Source organism: Notamacropus eugenii, chromosome 1 (genome assembly GCF_028372415.1).
Source record: "Notamacropus eugenii isolate mMacEug1 chromosome 1, mMacEug1.pri_v2, whole genome shotgun sequence".
Lineage (NCBI taxonomy): Eukaryota > Metazoa > Chordata > Mammalia > Diprotodontia > Macropodidae > Notamacropus > Notamacropus eugenii.
Window position 1 is genome coordinate 616,363,468 of NC_092872.1, and position 20,632 is coordinate 616,384,099.

General features: G+C 41.5%; 1 protein-coding gene across 4 annotated transcripts in view; it reads right to left on the reverse strand.

The window, feature by feature from the left end:
- The window catches only part of PSD3 (pleckstrin and Sec7 domain containing 3), a 617,602-nt gene that overhangs the window by 494,425 nt on the left and 102,545 nt on the right, over positions 1-20,632 (reverse strand). Inside the window, exon 1 of one of the 4 annotated variants that reach the window (XM_072634978.1) lies at positions 12,296-12,751. The exons of 2 other annotated variants lie outside the window; for them this stretch is intronic. In XM_072634978.1, the coding sequence (XP_072491079.1) occupies positions 12,296-12,316 (21 nt within the window). In that variant the 5' untranslated portion in view covers positions 12,317-12,751. Of the gene's footprint in view, positions 1-12,087; positions 12,752-20,632 lie in introns of those variants that run through there. One more of the 4 variants, XM_072634979.1, reaches the window with a different exon arrangement.

The window sequence follows — 20,632 nt, forward strand, 5'->3', positions numbered from 1 at the left end:
TGAGATATCTGTAAAGCATTTAGCACAGTATGCCTTTCACATAGTAGGCATTTAATAAATGTTTTTTTCCTCCCTTCCTAAAACAAATCTCAAAGAGGGTAATGCAACCATTAGCCCTATTTTATAGATGAATAAACTGAGGCTCAGAGAAGTTAAATGTCTTGTCAAGGAATAAACATTTATCAAGTATCTACTGTGTGCTGGGCATTGTGCTAAGCCAGAAGACACTGTGCTAAAGATTCTGATCTGCAAAGGCATAAAGACCACCCACACTGATAAAATCACACATACCAGAAGTACTAAAGTAGTTTTCCTTTAATTTGTTTGTTTCATTAGTCTAAGTTTTAACGTACTATGGAAAAAGACTATGACATACAGGGAACCCTAAATCAGGGTTCAAATCCCAACTCTCCCACTTTACAACAGAGATACCTCAGCAAAGTCCCCTGAAGTTGAGACTCTTTTTGTAAAATAGAGACACTCCTACTTGCGCTGTCACCTCACAGGACTGCTATAAATGTGAGTTGTCATGAATATTATGATTATTATTCAATCAGATTTGTTTTGCATTTCTGAGAAGTTATACAAAAAGCTCTTTTACGGAAAAGGGTTGAGAATAAGAGGATTATTTTCCCACAAACTTGCATAATCATTTCAGAAACATTTTATCTTCATTTCTTATTTAACCAGTAGTGGCTTTTAAAACAATTAAGTTTCTCTTAGCCTGCTAATCTTCAAAGGGTTTTTCCTTTGGTTCCAGTTTTTGTATTATCTCTTTGCTTGTCAAAATATGGAGGTTTGCAGAATATAATTCACAGAACCTCAGAAATGACAGGGACCTCAGAGATCACCTGATTCAATCATGAACAAGAATCCTCTCTACAACACACTAGACGACTGATCGATCAATAAGCATTTATTAAGCACCATGTTCCAGGCACTGGGGAAAGCACTGAGTATACAAAAAGAAACAAAAGGCAGTCCCTGCCCAGGACAAATGGTGATCCAACCCCTAGAGTGAAGACCTTCATAGAGGGGCAGTCTCCACTGGGGAAGTCATTTCATTTGGGCTTAGCTCTAACTGCTACAGAGTTTTTCCTGACATCAAGTCTGAATAGGTCTCTGCATCTTCTTACCCATTTCTCCCAATGTAGTTCTGCCCTCTGGGACTAACCAAAACAATACTATTCAATGACTCATGTCCAGTCTGTTCTAGATCCCTTCTTCTTCCAATTAAACTGTTCCTTTTACAGTTTCACATATGGCCTGACCTAGAAGGAGCTTATACCATCCTGGGTTAACTTTCCCAAGTTACCTTCTGGAGGGGTCAGAAATTTCTCCAAGAAGTTCCTTTTATTCTTCAACTTTTCTAAGTTTCTATATGTCTTCATTAATTTAATAGTACATTTTGTGGTGCTAATGGGAAAAAAAACCTACTTAGTTTGTACATTTCACTTTTGTGGCCTCTGACATACATTTGTCTTTCACATGTTTGGAGGACATGGACACAGTCTCCCATCCAAGGATATTTTCCAAGGTCAGACAAAAAGAGAAAGTAGAAAATGTCAAAGATCTAAAACAGGGGTAGGGAACCTGTACCCTCAAGGTCATATGTGGCCCTCTAGGTCCTCAAGAGCATCCTTCTGACTGAATCCAAGCTTCACAGAACAAATCTCCTTAATAAAAGGATTTGTTCTGTGTAACTTGGACTCAAAAACTTGGCATCAAAATGCCAAACGCAACGACTAAGAAGGCCACATGTAGCCTCAAGGCCACAGGTTCCCCACCCCTGATCTAAAACACAGCATACACTTTTTATTTGTAAAATGATTCTACCAAAAGGAGCTGGTAGGAGGCCTACGGAAGAAGTTAGAAAGTTATTGTTATCAAATGTTAGGCCCTAGGCTTTCAGTCAGCCACCTAAAGAGTTAAAAGTAGAAAGAAACATGATAGCATCACAAAGACATTTATAATAACACTTTATGGCTTACAACGCCCTTAACATACATTACTATTTCAATGGATCCTCACTGTAGCCTTGAGACATAAGAAATACAACTCAGCCCCATTTTATAGATGAAGAAACCGAGATTCAGAGAAGTTCACAATCACAAGGCTAGTAAATGCTAAGTCATCATGCAAACCCAGGTCTTCTGGCCCCAGGTACAAAATGCTCTGATTTGACTGAGGCAAAGAACAAACCTATTCCCCAAGAACCTGACTCCTCATCTTTCCTCTTTCCATTGAACTTTCAGCCCTTTCCCACTTTATAGTGCAACTTCTCATACTTGGCATCCCAGCTACAGTGGGGGTTTATTTCACCTGCTAGATTGCTCTTGAAGACTGACACCCCATTCACACAGCTTCATCTCCTTCAGACCTGAACATGGTAAGCTACTTTCTAAATGTCTGTTGAATTGAATAAGCTGTGACAGTGAAAGTCCACAGACTTCAAAGGGAAACTCAGTTTATTATAGGAGAGCACCCACATCATTGAAACTAACTTAAAAATAATAAAAAATTTAAAATAAAAAAATTTAAAATTTAAAAAAATTTAAATTTAAAAAATAAAAAATAATAAAAATGGTACATATGAAGCCCTAGAAAACTTACAAATGGACAGTCTGTCTCTTCATGTATCTAATGTAGGGCTGTGGTGAGCTATTCCAGAAACCTGGAGTAAGTGTCTAATTCCTGGATGACCTAATGGTTCCTGAAGCATGAACTGCTTCTTAAACAAATAAAATCCATTGTGGCAATCACCTCTCTACCTGGCCAGCATTCTTATTTGACCTTGCCTTCACAGTCTCCCTGACCTTGGAATCTAAAACAAGTCCAGTTGTAAGGGTAATGAGACATCAGCTATCCCCCAGTTCTCCCAAGGCAGTGTGGAAAGAGGAAGAGATGATAATAACAATAAGTATTTATACAGCCCCTACTATGTGCCAGGTACTACACTAAGTCCTTTGCAAATATCTCTTTTAATCTTCACAATAACCTTGGGAAGTAGGTGCTGTTGTTTTCCTCATTTTACAGAAGGGGAAACTGAGGCAAACGAAGTGTAAATGACTTGCTCAGGGCCATGCTAGAAAGTGTCAGAGACTGGATTTTAACTCAGATTTTGAGGGCTCCAAGTCCAGTGCTCTGTGTACTATGGAGCCACCACTAGGTGGGCACTAAACCTAGCATCACAAGAGCCTAGTTGGAATCTTGGCTCTGCCATTGACTTCTCCGTGACCTTGGACAAAACACTACACTTCTCACTGCTTCAGTTTCTTCATTGGTAAAACGAAGGAGTTAGACCAGACGACTTCTAAGGTACCTTCTAGCTTAGATCGCTTCTAGTTTCTTTACTAGGCTTTTATGGAGATCAGGGTGATTATGGGAAAACTATCAAATGTATTTACAATGAGCAGATAAGGTTTTATGTAATTTCTGATGTTACAGATACAGGCAAGGTTAAGAAAATTTAAATGGAGAAAACTTGGAGGAGGAAAAAGAGGAGGAGAGTTGAAAACAATATGAATGGAGTATGTGCAGATTTGAGATTAATTTCAGGCGCTTCCTGGTTTTTGAAAAACTCTCATAAACCTGGTAAAAACTTTTACTGTGGAGCCAACCCAACCAGAGGGAGAAAAAAAAAGAAAAAAAAAGATTAAGTTGCCCTGGATCCAGCACTGAGGCTGCGGTAAAACAAAGCAACTAGACAGGATGGATTAGATCTCTATAATTCTCTCTAGTGAGGAAAATATCTGATGTCTCTTACCTGGGAGACAACATACCCCCTTCCTACTATATTAAACTAATTAGGTTATGGAGTTCCTTTGTTCTTTGAAAAGTTCACCACTTCTAGACTCAGTTCCTAAAATCACAGATTTGGGGTATCTGAAAAAAAAAAAAGCCGGAGAAAATGTCCGGAGCCAAGAGTTGGAGTGAATTATTTGTAGAATAGACAGGTAGGAGGCCAGTATCATTGGATCAAAGAGTATGTATCAGGAAGTAAGGTGTAAAAGGATTAGAAAGTGTGAGCAGACTAGGAAGGAAGGACTTTGAACGTCAAACAGAGCATTTTGTATTTGCTCCTGAAGGCAATAGGGACCCTTGGAATTTATTGAGTAGGACTTGTGTTTTTGGAAAATCACTTTAGTGGCTGAATGGAAGATGGATTGCAGTGGGGAGAGACTTGAGACAGGCACACCCACAAGCAGGTTATCGCAGTGATCGCTGCATGGGGTTTTTAAGATCCTTTGCTAGAATAGTAACAATGTCGGAGCTCAAGAAGGGGGCCATTCAAGAGATGTTGCAAAGGTGAAATTGACAGACCTTGGCAACAGCTAGGAGATAGTGAGGAATCCAGGATGACTCCTAGGTTGTGAGTCTGAGGGACTAGGAGAATGGTGATGATGCCCTCTACAATAACAGGGAAGGTAGAAGGATTTAGGGGGAAAGATAATGAGTTTAGTTTTGGATATGTTTAGTTTAAGATGTCTACTAGACATTCAACTTGATTTATCTGAAAGGCAGTTGGAGATTTGAGACTGGTGTTCAGGAGAAGTTAGGGCAGGATAGGTTGACCTAAGAACTGTCAGGATAGAGATAATTACATCCATGAGAGTGGATGAGATCATCAAATAAGAGAGAAGGACCCCAGAACCTAGGACAGAATCCTGTGGGACACGTACAGTTAGAAGGTGTCATATAGTTGAGGATCCAGCCAAAGAGATTGAGGAGTGCTCAGATAGGGGGCAGGAGAACCAGGAGGCAGTGGTGTTCCAAAAACCTAGAGAGAAAGGAGTATCAACGTGGAAAGAATGATCAATCGTGTCAAAGGCATGAGAATGAAGATGGAGAAAAGGTCACTGGATTTGGTAATTAGATCACAGGCAACTCTGGAGAAAGTAGCATTCTGTGGAATGTTGGAAACCAGACTGTAAGGGGTTAAGAAGAATGTGGGAAGAGAGAAAGTGGATCTGAGAGGATTTTTTCAAGGAGTTTAGCTATAAAGGGCAGAAGAGATATAGGACACTAGTTAGTGGGGATGGAAGGATCAAGTTAAGGGTTTTTTCAGGATGGGAGAGATAGGAGCATGTTTCTAAGTAATGGGAAAGCAGCCAGAAGATTGAGAGAGACTGAAAATAGGTGACAAAGCGAGCATGACAAGGGGAGCAATGTACTAAGATAGGATTTAATGGGGTGATTCAGGCAGGCCCAAGTTAGCCTTAGTAAGGAGTAAGGAAACCTTCTCACATGAGACGGGGGTGAAGGAGGAGGTAGTGGCAGACTGAATCTGAGTGATATGAGAAAAGAAAGAGGGGAGAAGCTCCAAATGTCTTCAATTTTTTCTGTAAAATACGAATTTTCTCAGCTAAGATGGTAGGAGAAAAGGAGCCTTGGGAGGTTGAGGAAGGAAGAAAAGTTTTGGAAGGACCACTGTGTGTGCACAGTGAGATAAAGTTGATAAGGGAGGTGTAGAAGGACTGCCTTCCAGCAGGGAGGGCCCAGTTGAGGTTGTATAACACAAATTTTATAGAGGATCCAGTCCAAACAGTTCCTTTTTCCTTCCCCTCCATCATTAAAAAGTCATTCTTAATTTTGGTTCAATGGGGGCAGGGGTGAGAGGGGATTCAGTATCTCCTTTCTACCACAACCCCATTAGAATTGGTTTGAAAACAAAAAAATATTTAAGATCCAATATTCCTATGAAGAAAACAGAAATTTTTCAGACTGAAGAGCTTGACAAAACAGCCCTGCTCCTAACATTCATACACAGCTTTGTGCACTGGGTCAGTGGTTTCCAATCTATGAACTGAGAACCTCTTGACCTTCCCCCAAGTTTTTGCATAGGGTCTTCAAACCCATATGTGCACCAAGCCTCGCCATTTTGATCTCGAGGCTTTCTTTTAGAGACCAAACAAATGTCCCACTTTTATATTACTATTCCCAAATGTATATTGAAGCTATTGTAAGATACAGAACATAAGTTCATTTAAAAGCATTCCTGAGTTCATAGCTTTTGCTCATTCAGACATTCTCAATGAATGAATGCTAATAGTACAACTACAGTCGTGTGTGGAGGAACAATGAGGTTTGGGTCTTTCTTTAAAACCATTAAAAACGTTGAGAATCATAGTTTTGGGGCATTGGGGGATGGGATAGGGAGATAGTCAACTCAAACAAAGAAGAAACCACCTGCGTTCACGTTCACACACACACACACACAATCCCTACCAATACCCAAACAATGACTCCCTAGCAGGCTTCTGCCACCATTCCAAGTCCCCTTTTTACTGGATAATGAAACCACAACCAAAATCCAGTTAATCTAAGAGTTCTGGCTATGATGCTGATTCAATAGCCATGCACACTCAGCATCCCTCAGTATCCCATGATGCTGAACATTCAGAAAGGGTCACTGTGCTTTTGAGGAAACAAGGGTTTTAAGTGTTTAAATACAAGGAAAAAAAATATAATTGTTACTCTGCCGGGAAATAAAATAGTTCCACTGGACCTTAACTAATAGTCTCCCCCAGGGAACTAAGCAGAGGAAGCCACAGCTGCTTCTATGCAAAGATCTCAGTCTTGCTTCTCCAATGGAGTCAACTGGCAAGAGAAAGGAGCAGGCTACTTCATCTTTATAATTCCCTTAGCCAAGGGCTGAAAACAAAAAGCAAGGAGAAACAGGGAGCAGGTGCTGATGGAGTACATATTAAAGCCCTCAGTTACCATCCACAACCCTCCTACTTATTGTCCTAGAATCGCTTTTCAACAATCCTGGCTGGCATACCCCAGCATCAACTGCTAGGGGGAGGTAAAGGAAGAAGAAAATGAAGGAAAAATCTTCCCTGGAGACTCTGGAATGATGTAGTGAGATAAACTGTATTAGTCATTTAAGTGTGATGTTTTATGTTAAAAATCACAGGATTACCCCAAGTATTTGAAGACTCCTCCCCTCCCCAGAAGGATGGGCAGATGAGAACAATTTGTTCCAATAGCCATGAAGGTGGCTGAAGCAGGCACTGTGGGGCACTTAAAGCTTGGTCAGACAATCAAAGATGCTAAGGTCATCCACTGCATCCTAAGTGGTCCTGACTTTTGCCCTGCCACTGGACTTCAATGACTCTGGAAGAGAGAGTGAGGCTGACAATTTTGTGCAGCTCTGCCTCACTTAAGTCTGTTTCACCCACAAGTCAAGACATCACCTTCCTGAGGTCACTAGTCCTCTTTGAAAACAAACAACAAAAAGTTCACAAGTCAAGCTCTGAAAGGGACCTCAGAGGGTTCCTAGTCCAATTCCCTCATTGTACAGAAGAAGAAACTGAGATTACAGAGGAGATATTACCTGTCCAAGCCCATACAGGTAGTAAGCATCAAAGATAATACCTAACTAAATCTAGGGCCTCTGATTCCAAACTTGGTATTCTTTCCCCACTGTACTATGTTGCTTATGGAGAAACATAACCAGGAATATTTTCACCCATGGCAAAAACAGCATGGTAGTAGCACAGGAAAAAGCAATGGGTAAATTCATTCTGGAAAGGAGGATGATCCAGCATTGAACATGGTAGGAATTGGGGTGGGAGGGTGAGGAGAGAAAGTGTGAAGGCTTAGGCTGGCAGGCAGCAGGGAACAACAAAGGGTAACAAAGGGAAGCATGGGGATCTCAGTTACCTTAAAGGAAGCACGCCTCTCTGACATCAAGATACAGAGCCCTGCCAAAGTTTCATCACTGCATGGTCCTTAGCACTAAGTGATCATGACAAAGTATGACCTTTGCAAACCTCAGTTTCCCCAGATATATAAGGGTAACACTACTGTCGTCATTGTTCATCCTTCCTTCTGACCAAGGTCATCATGAGGGTGATGTCTTGACTTGTAAGTGAATTGGATTTAAGTGAGGCCAAGCTGTGCAAAGTCATCAGCCTCACTCTCTCCCCCAGAGTCGTCCCAGTTCAGGGGCAAGACATAAGTCAAGACAATTTTGTAACACTATCTGTAGAAACAAGGTTGTTGTGAAGCAACTTCAGTAGTTGAAGAGTCTGGTTTTCTCGGAGTAAGTACTTCATACTCCATCAGTTCATACCACAACCCTGCACATATTTCTGTGACCAAAAAATTCAAAACTCTACACCCAACTTAGTGATGAGATTCCAGTTTAGAGAGCACAAAATGGCCATCACTAAGTCTATCACTAAGCCTGAACTCAAAATTGCTAATTTGGTAGAACTTTCAATATTGGCTTAGCCTTTGAGAAACCAAAGTCACTTCCAACTCATGATAACATACCAATACAGTGAACCTTAAAGCATTAAAGAAATATAAATTATTATGACTATGAATGACACATGGCTGTGAAGGGAAAGAGATGCCATGATCTAGTTATCAAGTGCCTTTTAGGTACCACATTGTGCTTAGAAGATAATTACAAGGTTTCTTGGTCCTTTGGGCCAAACTACATCCCTTGCCCATATTACATATACACAAAGAGGGAATACAAATAATTCCTTGTGTTTGAATAATATATTTGTGTTCAGATTCCAGGTTCAAACATGAAGGACTAGAAGCCAAATCTCAGTTCCAGGAACAGATGATCAACTTGCTGGTTATTGTGCCCCAAAAGCATTCAAAGATCAAGGTTGTCCAAAATTCATTTCTAGCCAATAGAGTACTTGGAACCTAACTGAAATCTGGCCCCTGTGCAAGAACACACACACACACACACACACACACACACACACACACACACACACACCCATGAATGTAAATGGAAGTATTTCAAATGACAAAGTGCCAACATGGAAGTTTCATCATGTAGAGAGTCTAGCAGTCACTGACCTTCCAAAGCTCCAATATATTTTTTAAAGATCTTTCCTCCGGGAAAACCACAACCCTGATCATTGATTTAATGAAACACCAGGATTCTGCTTCACAAAATAAACTTTTATATTTAGCTCAGGTCCCTAACTCCAAAGATATATCTCAATTAACAAGAACAAATAAGCTATATTCACCTCACTGACTCCTGGGCAAAGAAATGGGAGTTTCAAACTGGAGTGGGACATAAGCAGAAACCTCTAGGTACCAGATGAAGACTAATTCTCACTGGCCCCTGCTAAGACAGGCAGTGAATACTCATTTGTGTCCTTCTATTGGAGACCTATGAAAGGGACCTCAGCTGTTCTACTCCTAAATATATCACAAGTTCCAAAAACCAGGGCTCTCCAGAGAGAAAACACCCTGTGTCTCCAGGTCCCTAAAGTATAAATGCTCAAATTCCCTTCCCACTCTCTAACAACTAGGTTCCAGTTTGCTGAACTTCTGTTTATGGTGCAAAACCTGTCGTCTTAGGCTGGCATCCAAGGTTGGGGTAAGAAATATTATTTTTATTTTAATAAAAATTGCATGCTTATAGAATTTTCTTTTGTCTTGCAATTTTACCTTCTTAAAGAGAATTCACGTTTAAAGTAATAACAATGATGTGATCATAATATCTTTTTATATTACTTTTATTCTATTATACTAATGATTCTCAAAAGGTGGCCCATGGACCCCTGGGAGTCCCCATCAGGAGGTCCATGATGTTAAAACTTTTCATTAAAACTAAGATGTTTTAATGTCTAATATTGTACGTATATATTGATAGAGATAACCTACACAAACAAAAGCTCTTCATCGGGGAAAAGAAGAAGATCCTCAATAATTTTTAAACATGTAAAGTGTCTTGAGACCAAAAAAATTGAGAACTACTGCACTACAAATTAAGGTGGGCCAGCCAGTGCCACACCAATCAGGGTTATTCAAAGTATCATATGATTTTACCTCAAATAAAGTCATTTCACCCACCTCAGATTCACAGTATCTTAGTTACTATAGTATAAAGAAATTCCCTCAAACCCTGCTGCATTATCACTTAGATATTCACCCCCTTAATAATACACCAGTGTTGCTATGAAACTATCTGCTTCCTCTCCCCTAACACTGACATTAGGGTGGGCCTGTACTTAGTTGATTTCTTGAAAGAGACTGGAGAACAAGAGAAAGTAAATCTGGAGAACAAGAATCTCAGTGCTAAAAAGCTTACATCTGTCTGTAATCTTAAGATTACAGACATATGCACCTAGTGCTCTCTTGCAGACTACAGCTATAGCTTATGTTTTACCTGAAGTCTCTCAGCCCTGAGAAGGGTTAAAGACTAAAGTACTGACTTGGTACAAAGACAACTGTAGAGGTGTTTGTTTAGCTGGTATCATAGTGCCCTCTCTGCTCTCTCCTCCCCCTTCTCCAAGGCAAATGCCCCAGTAAATTTCAGTCTGACCTTCCATTCCCAAAAGCCTGAACCAGATCTAACTGAATATCTCTGAATGGTCTAAGAACAAATAGTCTAAGGACAAATCTAGAGCATCTCCTGATGTAGAATACCCACAGTTAGTCAATAGGGAAGTGTGGAAGGTAAGACCCAGTCCATTTTAGGACCTGTATAAGCACCTCAACCTTGCCCTTGCCTTACCCCAAAATCTCAAGATTTCTTAGGATAAGAAATTAAGCCAGACCTCCCCAAGGGTTCTTTAAAACAGACCCCAAGGTGGAAGGCATCTGATATGATGATCATTGTATCCGTTCTAAAACTAAATAAGTCTCAACTACGTCTGAATCAGTGGCTCTTACTACTTACCTCTTAATCTCTCCAGTCCCAAAAGAAAAAGCCTTTTATAAATGCTACATGTTATTAACCTGAAATAAATTTCAAACAAACTAGTCTTGAGGCCAAAACAATCTCATACCCATTTTAATATTCATACTTTTTCTTTGCCAAGTCACTTCTTAAGCAGCTCGGTAAATGTATCCATTACCACACCTGTAGGTTTAGTTACTAAATAATGAATGACAAATCACTACAGAATTTCAGTGGGGAAAAAAAATTATTTCTAAACGAATTAATGCCCTGCACACCCAACTTCTCCTACTGTTCTGTGATACTATTGAGCTGTGAAATCAGGATACACATCCAGTGGTCTGGTTTAGAAGGTGAGCTTCATTGGATTCGAGGTAAAGGGGGTTAGCCATAAATATCTGAGAAGATTGATGTAACAGTGAATTCTGCAAAAAGCAATAGATATTTTTATTTCTGGCTCCATTTCTTTTATACTTCTGAATGCCTGAGACTTTCCAGTCTTAAAAGAATTTCCAATTTATCTTTCCTTATATTTTTCTTTAATTGTTCCCCTTAACTCTAGGGAAGGCAAACTGTGCCAAGGTATTAATCATTCTCTGTCCACTCAAGACTATTGTTTTGGAAGCACTGCTTTTGCCCTCCAAAAACCAACCTGCACTGATCCTTTTCTTATAATCATCCTGACTGAAGTGCTGAATACCACCCTGGCTGACTGCAGTTTGTAGCCTTTAAAAATTAAAATGGAAAGGCCCAGGATAACTTTGACTACTTGTTTGTTTAACATTACCTGACATCTCTGAGATTAAGAGAAACTGAACATCGCTGTATGGGGCCCCCAACAAGACTCCAAACTTTTGCTCTTTAAAGTATGAGTTCTTTAAAAACCAATCCCAAGGGTTTGGTTTGCCAGTAGTAATAGCTGAGGGCAGAGTAAAAACTAAGCATTCACTTTTATAACAGAACTTTAGGGGAAAAAAGTAATATAATATAGAGTAATACTGTTTACTTATTTTAAAGCAACTATTTTCATGCAGAAGCAATATACTTAAAAGCAAAGGAAACTAAGTGGATTCCTTATTTCATTTACAATCCTTATTATCTCCTCTATTTTGCATATGAAAATACTTAACTTCAGAATTCAATTACAAAAGACAACGTACAGTAACTTGTTTTTAAAAGTTATCCAAAATACTCCAACCAAGTAGCGTTTCCAGAACTATTCACTCAAGTTTGTTTCCCCCTTCTGACAGGGAAACCTGATAGTCTCTAAATACAAAGAGGGCTGGAAGAGCCAAATCAGTCCTGTCATCCCTTTTCAATCCTATTCGCGCTCATTAGAGAACGAGGAAGGATGGGTACCTGGCGTTCCCCTTCGGGTGGTGGAGCAGAGAGGGAAAAACTAAAATAAGTGAATTTACCATCATGAAGTTGAGCCCAGCTCTGCTCGCCCCACACAGGCAGGCACAAAGAAAGCCGCACACTTAACAGCGCCCGCGAGGTAGAAGCTGAGATACAAAGTGTCCCAGTGATCAAAGGGGAGGAAAGGGAGGCAGGGAAAAGAAAGGCATTCCTGCGAATCCTGAATGTCCCCCTTCAAGAACCACCGCTCGGTGCTGAAAGCCTTACCCCACCACTTCTTTCTTCCATCTTCCATCTCCTGCGGATGGCTTGGCAGCTGGGAGCCAGGAAGCTCGGGCTCGGCGCTGCCGCCTTTCGTTTTCCAGGAGCGGAGGGGAGGACCGCTTCAGAGCAGACCCCTCGCCCGCTCTCCCATCTGGGGGCTCTTTCTTTGTTAGTCACCACTGACAGCCAGGAGGAGGGAGGGCAGGGCAAGGCAAAACGCCCTCCTACACTCTCGTCCACACATGCATGTGCACCCACACTCGCGCTCACAAACCCTCTGGGGAGAAATGCCCCACCACTACTTGGAGCAGCCCAGCAGCCCGCTCCCGCCGCCCCAGCGGCCCCAGACCAGCACAGCTGCCCACGGCAACGTCAAAACTAGTGCAGCGGGAGGCATGACACCTCGCAGCCCCGGACTGAAGCCGGGAGGCTGGCGGACCCCGGGGAAGGGGCGGAGCCAAGGGGAGGGGGGAGAGGGGAGGAGGGGAGGGCTGGGGAGCTGGCCCGGGGAGGAGCTGGGGCTGCCGAGGGGGGCGCCTGGGGAGCTAGGTCTGGCCGCGGGGCGGTGGGTCGGCCCCGGACGGCCCGCAGCTCGGACGGACCGGGCTGCCCAGCTTGTGGCCCGGGGACCTACGCGCTTCCAAGGCGGCTGCTGTCCCGGGGGGCCGCTCCAGCTGCTCCCGCGCCCCGACTCCTCTCCCCTGCTCCCGGCACGCTCTTGGTAGCTCCCGAGGGCAGCGAGCCGGGCAGGGCTTCCTCGTCCTTACCTTTGTCCCACCCGGTGTGGGCGGCGGGGGCGGGGGAGAAGGCAGAGGGGAGGGACTGGGGAGCGAGCCCCTCGGCGGCTAAAGGCTGGGCTCACCTCCCCGCGCCCTGGGGCTCTCCTGCAGCCTCGGCGACCTGGGTACTACGTGCCTGGTTCACTGCCCAGAAAAGAAGCGGGCTACTGCGGCCCCGGAGTCCAGGCAGGAAAGCCGCCTGTTGCTATTTCTCCACAAGGAAAATTAAAAGCCTCTTCGGAGGGTCTTTCAGCCGGATTTTCCCCTCCGATGTTTTGGAGAGGGCAGGTGGTGGGCATGGACGTGACGCTGTCCTCTCCCAACTTTGTGAAAGTCCCAAAGGACGGGCCTTTGCCGACCAGGAGGCTGGCTTGGACTCTCGCTCTTTGTTTGCAAACTAGGGGCCCGGGGAGGTGGAACCCGAGCCTCCAGAACCTCGGGGTAGTGGGGCGAGGCAGTGCGCCAGGGGGGCACTCCCGGGCTTGGAACAGCCTCGGGCTGCGCGCGCGGGTCGGGTCCACGCGCTCTCTCGAAGTCCGCCAGGCGTGGGGCGAGGCCCCGTCCACGCGGGATGAGCAGAAGGTCCTGTGCACGTACCCACGCACGCACCCACCCACCGGGATGGGAAGCTTTCCAGCTGCGTCAAGGACTGTGTGGCCACAGTTCTATGGCGGGCCATGGGCCCCGGTGTGCTAGAGGACGGGTTTCAGATTTGTTTGGGTTGGGGGAGGGACGCGAAAGGGAGGCGAGGTGCCGGTGTTTTCTTTGGCCCTTTGTTGCTGTGGGTGGACCGCCCTCCCCCTTCGCTCCACATCTCCTGGCTTTTCTCCCTGCCCACGGCAGATTGGCACTGAGCTTCAGTCCCAGGTAGCTAGTTGTCCAGCTACTCTATGTCAGCTAAGGATTTCCAGGCATGAAACTGCGTTATGGAAGACCAGACTAGTATCTCTATGTTCGCTTAAACATAACATAAAAATACATATATACGAACATAATATATAAGAACCATTTTTTTTAATTGGGAGAGTATTTTTTTTTTTGCTGCTGGGCCCAGCCGTCAGTGGTTGGGAAGGTATGCTCCATTAGCCAAGGAAGGAAAGCTCTACAAATACGAAAGAGTTTAATTCTTGCCCAAACTAAACACTGTTAGGTGGAAATCCAGGTGACTAACTTCATCTAGTTACATGTCTGTGTCTCTGCCTATAGACAACATGGCCTGGTACATAAAATGTTAATCTGACGGTCAGTCAAGATCTGAGGATAAGATGCTACACAATATTATCCCGAATTCAAATCCCAGCTTCCTACATTTAGCTTGGAGGCAGGTTAGTTTGATGGATAGAATGCTGTCCTTAAAGTGGAAGACCTGGGCATACATCCCCCTTCAGACCCCTACTAGTTCTGTGTCCACTGCAAGTCACTCAAATCTCCCCAAGCCTCAGTTTCCCCATCTGTACAAAGCTGATAATAGCTACCTAATAGGGCTGTTTGCCAATTAGATAATGTATGTAAGTCAGCAAGCATTTATTATCTACTGTATGTCAGGCACAGTACTGAACACTGGAGAGAGAGAAAAGCAAAAAGCTGTCCCTGCCTTCAAGGAGCTCACAATTTAATGGAGAATCTAATGTAAATCTAGACAGCTTTACATAACTGTATGCTATATAAACTACTTTATTAATACTGTGGCTCTAGGGTTCTGGGGGGAAAAAAACCCAAAATTTTATTTGAAATAAGGGACTAAGATTTTTATGGAATGACTAATTCGTATACCAGTAGCTTAGCCATGAGAATGAATAGGAATATCTTCTAAACCAGGTGTTTTTAACATCTTTTGCATTATGACAGATTGGTGAAGCCCATGAACCCTTACTTTCTTAGAATAATGCTTTAAGCATGTAAAAAACACAGAATACAAAGGAAACCAATTATATTTAAGTACAGTAATTGAATTTTTTTTTAAAGTTTAAGAACCCCTGTTCCAAACTGAGTATATAGCTGGTAGAGAGCTGGGGTCTGCCAAGGGATGCAGAGGCATCCCAGAAGTTCCCTAACTCCACTCCAGTATTTGTTCAGTGTTAATGAGGCCCAGATCAAAGGTTCAGTCCCAGGCTCAGTCAAACTGTCAAATCTCTGACAGAATAATCTTAGTGCCTTTCCTCTGAGATTGTCTCCAAGTTATCTTCTGTGTGTGTGTGTGTGTGTGTGTGTGTGTGTGTGTGTGTTGTTTGTATGTAGTTGTTTGCCTGTTCTCTCCCCCATTAGACTGTGAACTCCTTGAAAATGGAGATTTTTTTTCCTTTCTACCTTTCTCTGTATAATGAGCCTTTGGCACAGTGTGCATGGCACATAGTAGGCATTTAATAAATGCTTATTGGCATGGCAGCCAGAACTAGGCTAATTGAATGCAGATGGATCAATATGAACTCCGATACTGGAAAGCACAGTTCAAAGCTCTTAATCTTTCAGAAAAGTCAGTAGTCCTACATTTGGGGCACACTAGATACTTGTAAGCTTTTTCAGATTTCAGTGTTTCTCAGTCCTTTCTCTTCTTGTTTCTACAGAAATTTGTTATGAACCCAACAGGAGGAGGTCTATACTGTTTCTCCAATGAACCACTGCCCTCCTAAAAAAGTTTTTATGCTTAGTAGCTTAGTATGCTTAGCAGCCTGATAAATTAGGAGGGAGATGAAATACCAAAGGGAGAGCAATCCCAGGGCAAAAGTTGGCTTCACTTGTGGTGTATTAATAGCATATAAAGGGAAAAAAAGTTTTAAGTAACCCTTTTTTTTTTTTTTGCTTAATATGAAAAACAATGCCTCAGTAGCAACACCTAGACAGATTTCTACCCTTTTATACTTTAGAAAACACAATGATTGTGCCTCAAAATAGTTAATCACTTGAACTCATAGAACCTTCAGACTATGCTACCACAAACCAGTGGAGAAAGGACTTTACTGTTAGATGAGAAACAGTTCCTAGGGCTACTCATTTAATTAAGATTTTCTTATTCTCTACTTCATGGAGAGGCAGTGATTAGAGAGAACTGGTCTCAGAGTCAGGACACATGATAGTGTATCCCTGGAAAAGTGTGTCCCTATGTGACATATGATAGTGTGTCCCTATGTGACCCTGGAAAAATCACTTAACCCATCACTGTTCCAGGCAACTTTCTGAGACACAGTTTCTTAACCTGTTTTTGTCATGGACCTCTCTGGCAGTCTGCTGAAGCCGATGAATCTTCTCAGAATTTTTAAATGCCTATAATATGAGAGGATTACAAGGGAAATAAATTTTATCGAAATAAAGATGTATTTTTTCCATACAGGGTCACAGACCCCTTAGAATTTATTCACAGACTACTCTAAGACTAACTCACAGAAAAGTTTGCCAACCTGCATTAGCAGAGGGAGTTTTCCTCACCTGAAAGTTCCTATATCAATGAAATCACATACCTAGTCCCTATCACTATCCTGAATTTCATTTTAAAGGTTAAAGAAGCAGGAATGTTCTGCAAATGGCTTCTAATGACAAGGGTTCCCCTAGGTCAGAAGATAAGGAATGCCAAGACCTTGTCACCAGCATCTATAGTCTTCCCCAGTTATATTAGGGAAGGGGGGTGAAAAGGAATTATAGTTGGTACATAGATGTTGGGGGCAGCAATGATAGTGGGCTAGAAAAGGGAGACAAAAACTTTAATGTGTAACATTATATATACAGTGATACTTTTATTCAGGTGACTTGGGTGAATTAGTGAAATGACTGGATATTAAAATTATTAGTGCAATTCTTTTACTTTCAAGTACATAAAGCAGGTGACACTAATGGCTAATGTAATGTTTCCAAATGGAATTCCTTCAGGGGCCTACTTAAATGAATATTTGACATACATTTGCTTCTCCCACCTCCTTGCCTTTTCACTGACTATATACTCCATGTCTGGAATATTATTCCTCCTCATCTCCACATTTTGTTTTCTCTCAAGACTCAGTTCAAATCTCCTCTAGGAGAAAAGGTGGTCATTCTCTTCCCAACAGTTCCTCACTGAGATCACCTTCCATATATAGAATATTTTTCTTGCATATATAGTTATTTGCAAACTGTCTTCCTTATTAGAATGTAAGGCTTTGGAGGGCAGGGACTCCTTTTGGAACACAGTAAGTACTTGATCATGAAATTTTTTTTGACAATTGAGTAGTTGACATTTGTAATTAGCAAGATCATCTGCCCATAAATTATTAATGTACCAAAGAACATAGCTTTTCAGTGTTTGAAGGGACCTCAGAGACCATGTAACCCCATCTAGATAAAAGGAAAGAATTCTCTACTACTACTACTTCTTCAACAAGTAGACAAGCAGCATTGACTTAAAGATCTACGATTGTTGGCAACTCCTGACATCCCAAGGCAGCCTCTTCTTTTGGACAGCTCTAATTGCTAGAAAGTTTTTTCTTATATTGAGATAAAATCTACTTTCCTGTAACTTCCACCTCTTGCTCCTAGTTCTTCTCTTTCTGGCCAACTAAAACAAAGCTAATCCCTCTTCCATATGACAAACCTCAAACTACCTGAAGACAGATATCCTGTCGCTTCTCCTCTCCAAGTTAAACACCCCCAGTTCCTTGAACTATACTCCTGAGGCATCTTTCTTTGGATGTAGTCCAGCCTGTCCTTCCTATATTGTGGCACCCAAGACAAAACACAATACTCCAGATGTTGTCTGACCAGGACAGAGTAAATGGGATTATCACCTCTTGTGACCTAGACACCTTACCTCTCTTATTACTCTGTGTGTGTGGTTTTTTTTTTCCCCCACCATATCACATTGTTGACTTATTAAGCTTGTAGTCCATTAAAACCTCCAAGTGTTTGTGCCATTCATTCCTCTACCTTGTACCTATATGATATTTTTTAAAATCTAAATGTAGAGCATTTCATTAATCTATATAATATTTCATCTTATTAGTTTCAACCCATCATTCTAGATCCCAGTTCTTTTATCTATAATCTTAGCTATCCCTTTCACCTTTACACCACAAGCAGATATGATAAGTATGTCATCTGGTGTTCCATCCAAGCGAACCCAGCTCCCAGCTTTCCACAGTAATAGTTTGTTTTGTTTTGGAGGGAGAAGGTTTATTTTTATACTCCTTGTGAATAACTCCCTTTACCGATACGGATTGGTACCTTCTAGGCAATTTATAGATTTAGCAGTGAATTACTTGAGACAATGAGAGATGAAGGAATTTGCCCTAGATCTTGAAATCCATTTAGAAAAGGAACTTGAACTCTTGCTGACTGAGGCCAACCCTCTATCCACCAGCCACCATCCTCCTCCTGTCCTTTCCATACATAATTACTGATACCTTAAGGCTGTGTTCCCAGCTCCCTTTTATTCCCACTAATTCTGATACTTTTTGGTTGTTTGAATGAAGATGAGAACAGTAACAGACCCTGCCCCTCTGCCATCTATTCTCTGCTACTACCAGAGTATCCCCCTATAAGTGATGAATTGAGGCATCAGCTTCAAGAGAGCAGGACCCTCTTGATTTGATGTTGCAGACTCTGAAAAGGAAAATGGACCCTCTGTTCACTTAATGGGCATCAGACTGACCCACTAGCATAGTCTTCAGATGTGCATAGGCACTGAGTCATCTCCACGGAGATGGAACTGAGATGGTTCAGAGAACTAAGCATGAGTCCTACTTAGTTTGGAAGTAATAGACAGGAATTCTGGGATTTGAATCAAGAACTTAACTCCCATAGCTCTTTTGACTGAGAAAAAGCCATAGGATATGTAAGAAATCCAAACTATCTATAGATATATGAAAAAATGTTCTAAATCACTTATAGTTAGAGAAATGCAAATTAAAGCAACTTAGAAGTACACACACAAACATATATGTGTACAAATATATATGCATGCATGTACACACACACACACACACACACACACACACACACACACACTGGCCTTTTCTGGGTCTTTTCCTTCTTGATCTCTCTTCACCATTCTACCCTGTTCTCTGCCTTAAATTCCAATCCTACAGTAGCTTCCCCAGATGGGAAATAATACAGCTCTCAGAGTCTTCAGCAACTTAATGTCATTAGACAGACATCCTTAGCCTTGCTTGAATGATGGTCTCCCTATTGATAAGTTTCTATACTGTTGAGCTAAAGCTTCTACCAAAGATTCGTGGCCTATATTATAGTAGATTAGTAAATTCACTATTGAGCTAAGAATTCTCCTATAAGCTGTATTTTCTAAATTCTTCTTTCTGGACCAAAATTGTATAGTTATTTTGTTGGGTTCGGTTATGCTGACATGATGAGGCCAAGACCAAACTATACCAGGAGATCTGGTACCCCTATAGTTTTAGGGATGAAACAGACTCAACAACTGATGGGAGCATGGGAATTGTCCCTTCCCCTCAGTTGTCAGCCATCCACTTAACGTGGTATTTTAAAATAGTTATAAATATTAACTGCTCGCAAGTATGCCAAGACAATGTAATAAAAGTAACAATACTACCTAAATTAATTTACTTATTTAATGAGACACAAATTAAATGACCAAAGGATTCCTTTATAGAACTAGAACAAATAATAATGAAATTCATCTGGAAGAACAAAAGGCCAAGAATCTCAAGGGAAGTAATGGGGAAAAAAAATAGAAAGCAGTATCAGATCTCAAAGTTGGTACTAGTTTTAAAAAAGGGAAAGGGGTCACTCAGTGGAACAGATTAGGTATTAATTATAGAATTATATAAATAATATAATAATAATAAATTCTATATAAATTATAGAAGTAAATGAACCTAGTACCATCATAGGGAAGGGATAAGGAAAGGAATAATACTAAATGTCAGGCACGGAGATTAAATGCTTTACAAATATTATCTTTTTTGATCCTCACAACAACCCTGCAAGGTAGGTGTTATTATTATTCCTATTTTACAGTTGAGGAAATTGAGGCAAACAAAGGTAAGTGACTTGCCCAGGATCATATAACTAATAAGTGTCTGAGTCCAGATTAGGACTCAGGTCCTCCTGACTCCCAGTCCAACATTGTATACTCTGTGCCATCAGCTAACATAATATCTGATAAACCCAAAGGCCCCAGCTACCAGTTTAAGGACTCACTATTTGCAAAATTGCTAGGAAGACTAGACAGCAGTGTGGCAGAAATTAGGCTTAAACCAATACCTCACGACATATACTAACATAAATTCCAAATGTATCCAGATGGATACATGACCTAAATATAAAAGGTCATATCATAAATAAATCAAATGAATAAGGAAGAAATTACCTTTCATATCTAAGGAGACAGAAAGAATTCATAAGCAAACAAGGGAGAGAAAATATCATAGAAGATAAAATGAGACAATTTTTTATGTGAAATTTTAAAGTTTTGCACAAATATATGAAAATATACCTAGGATTAGAAGGAAAACAGTTAATTGGAGGGAGAGGGGAACTGCAGGAAGTTCATTTCCAAGATCTATAAGGAACTGAATCAAATTTATGAGAGTCATTCTCCAACTGATAAATGATTAAA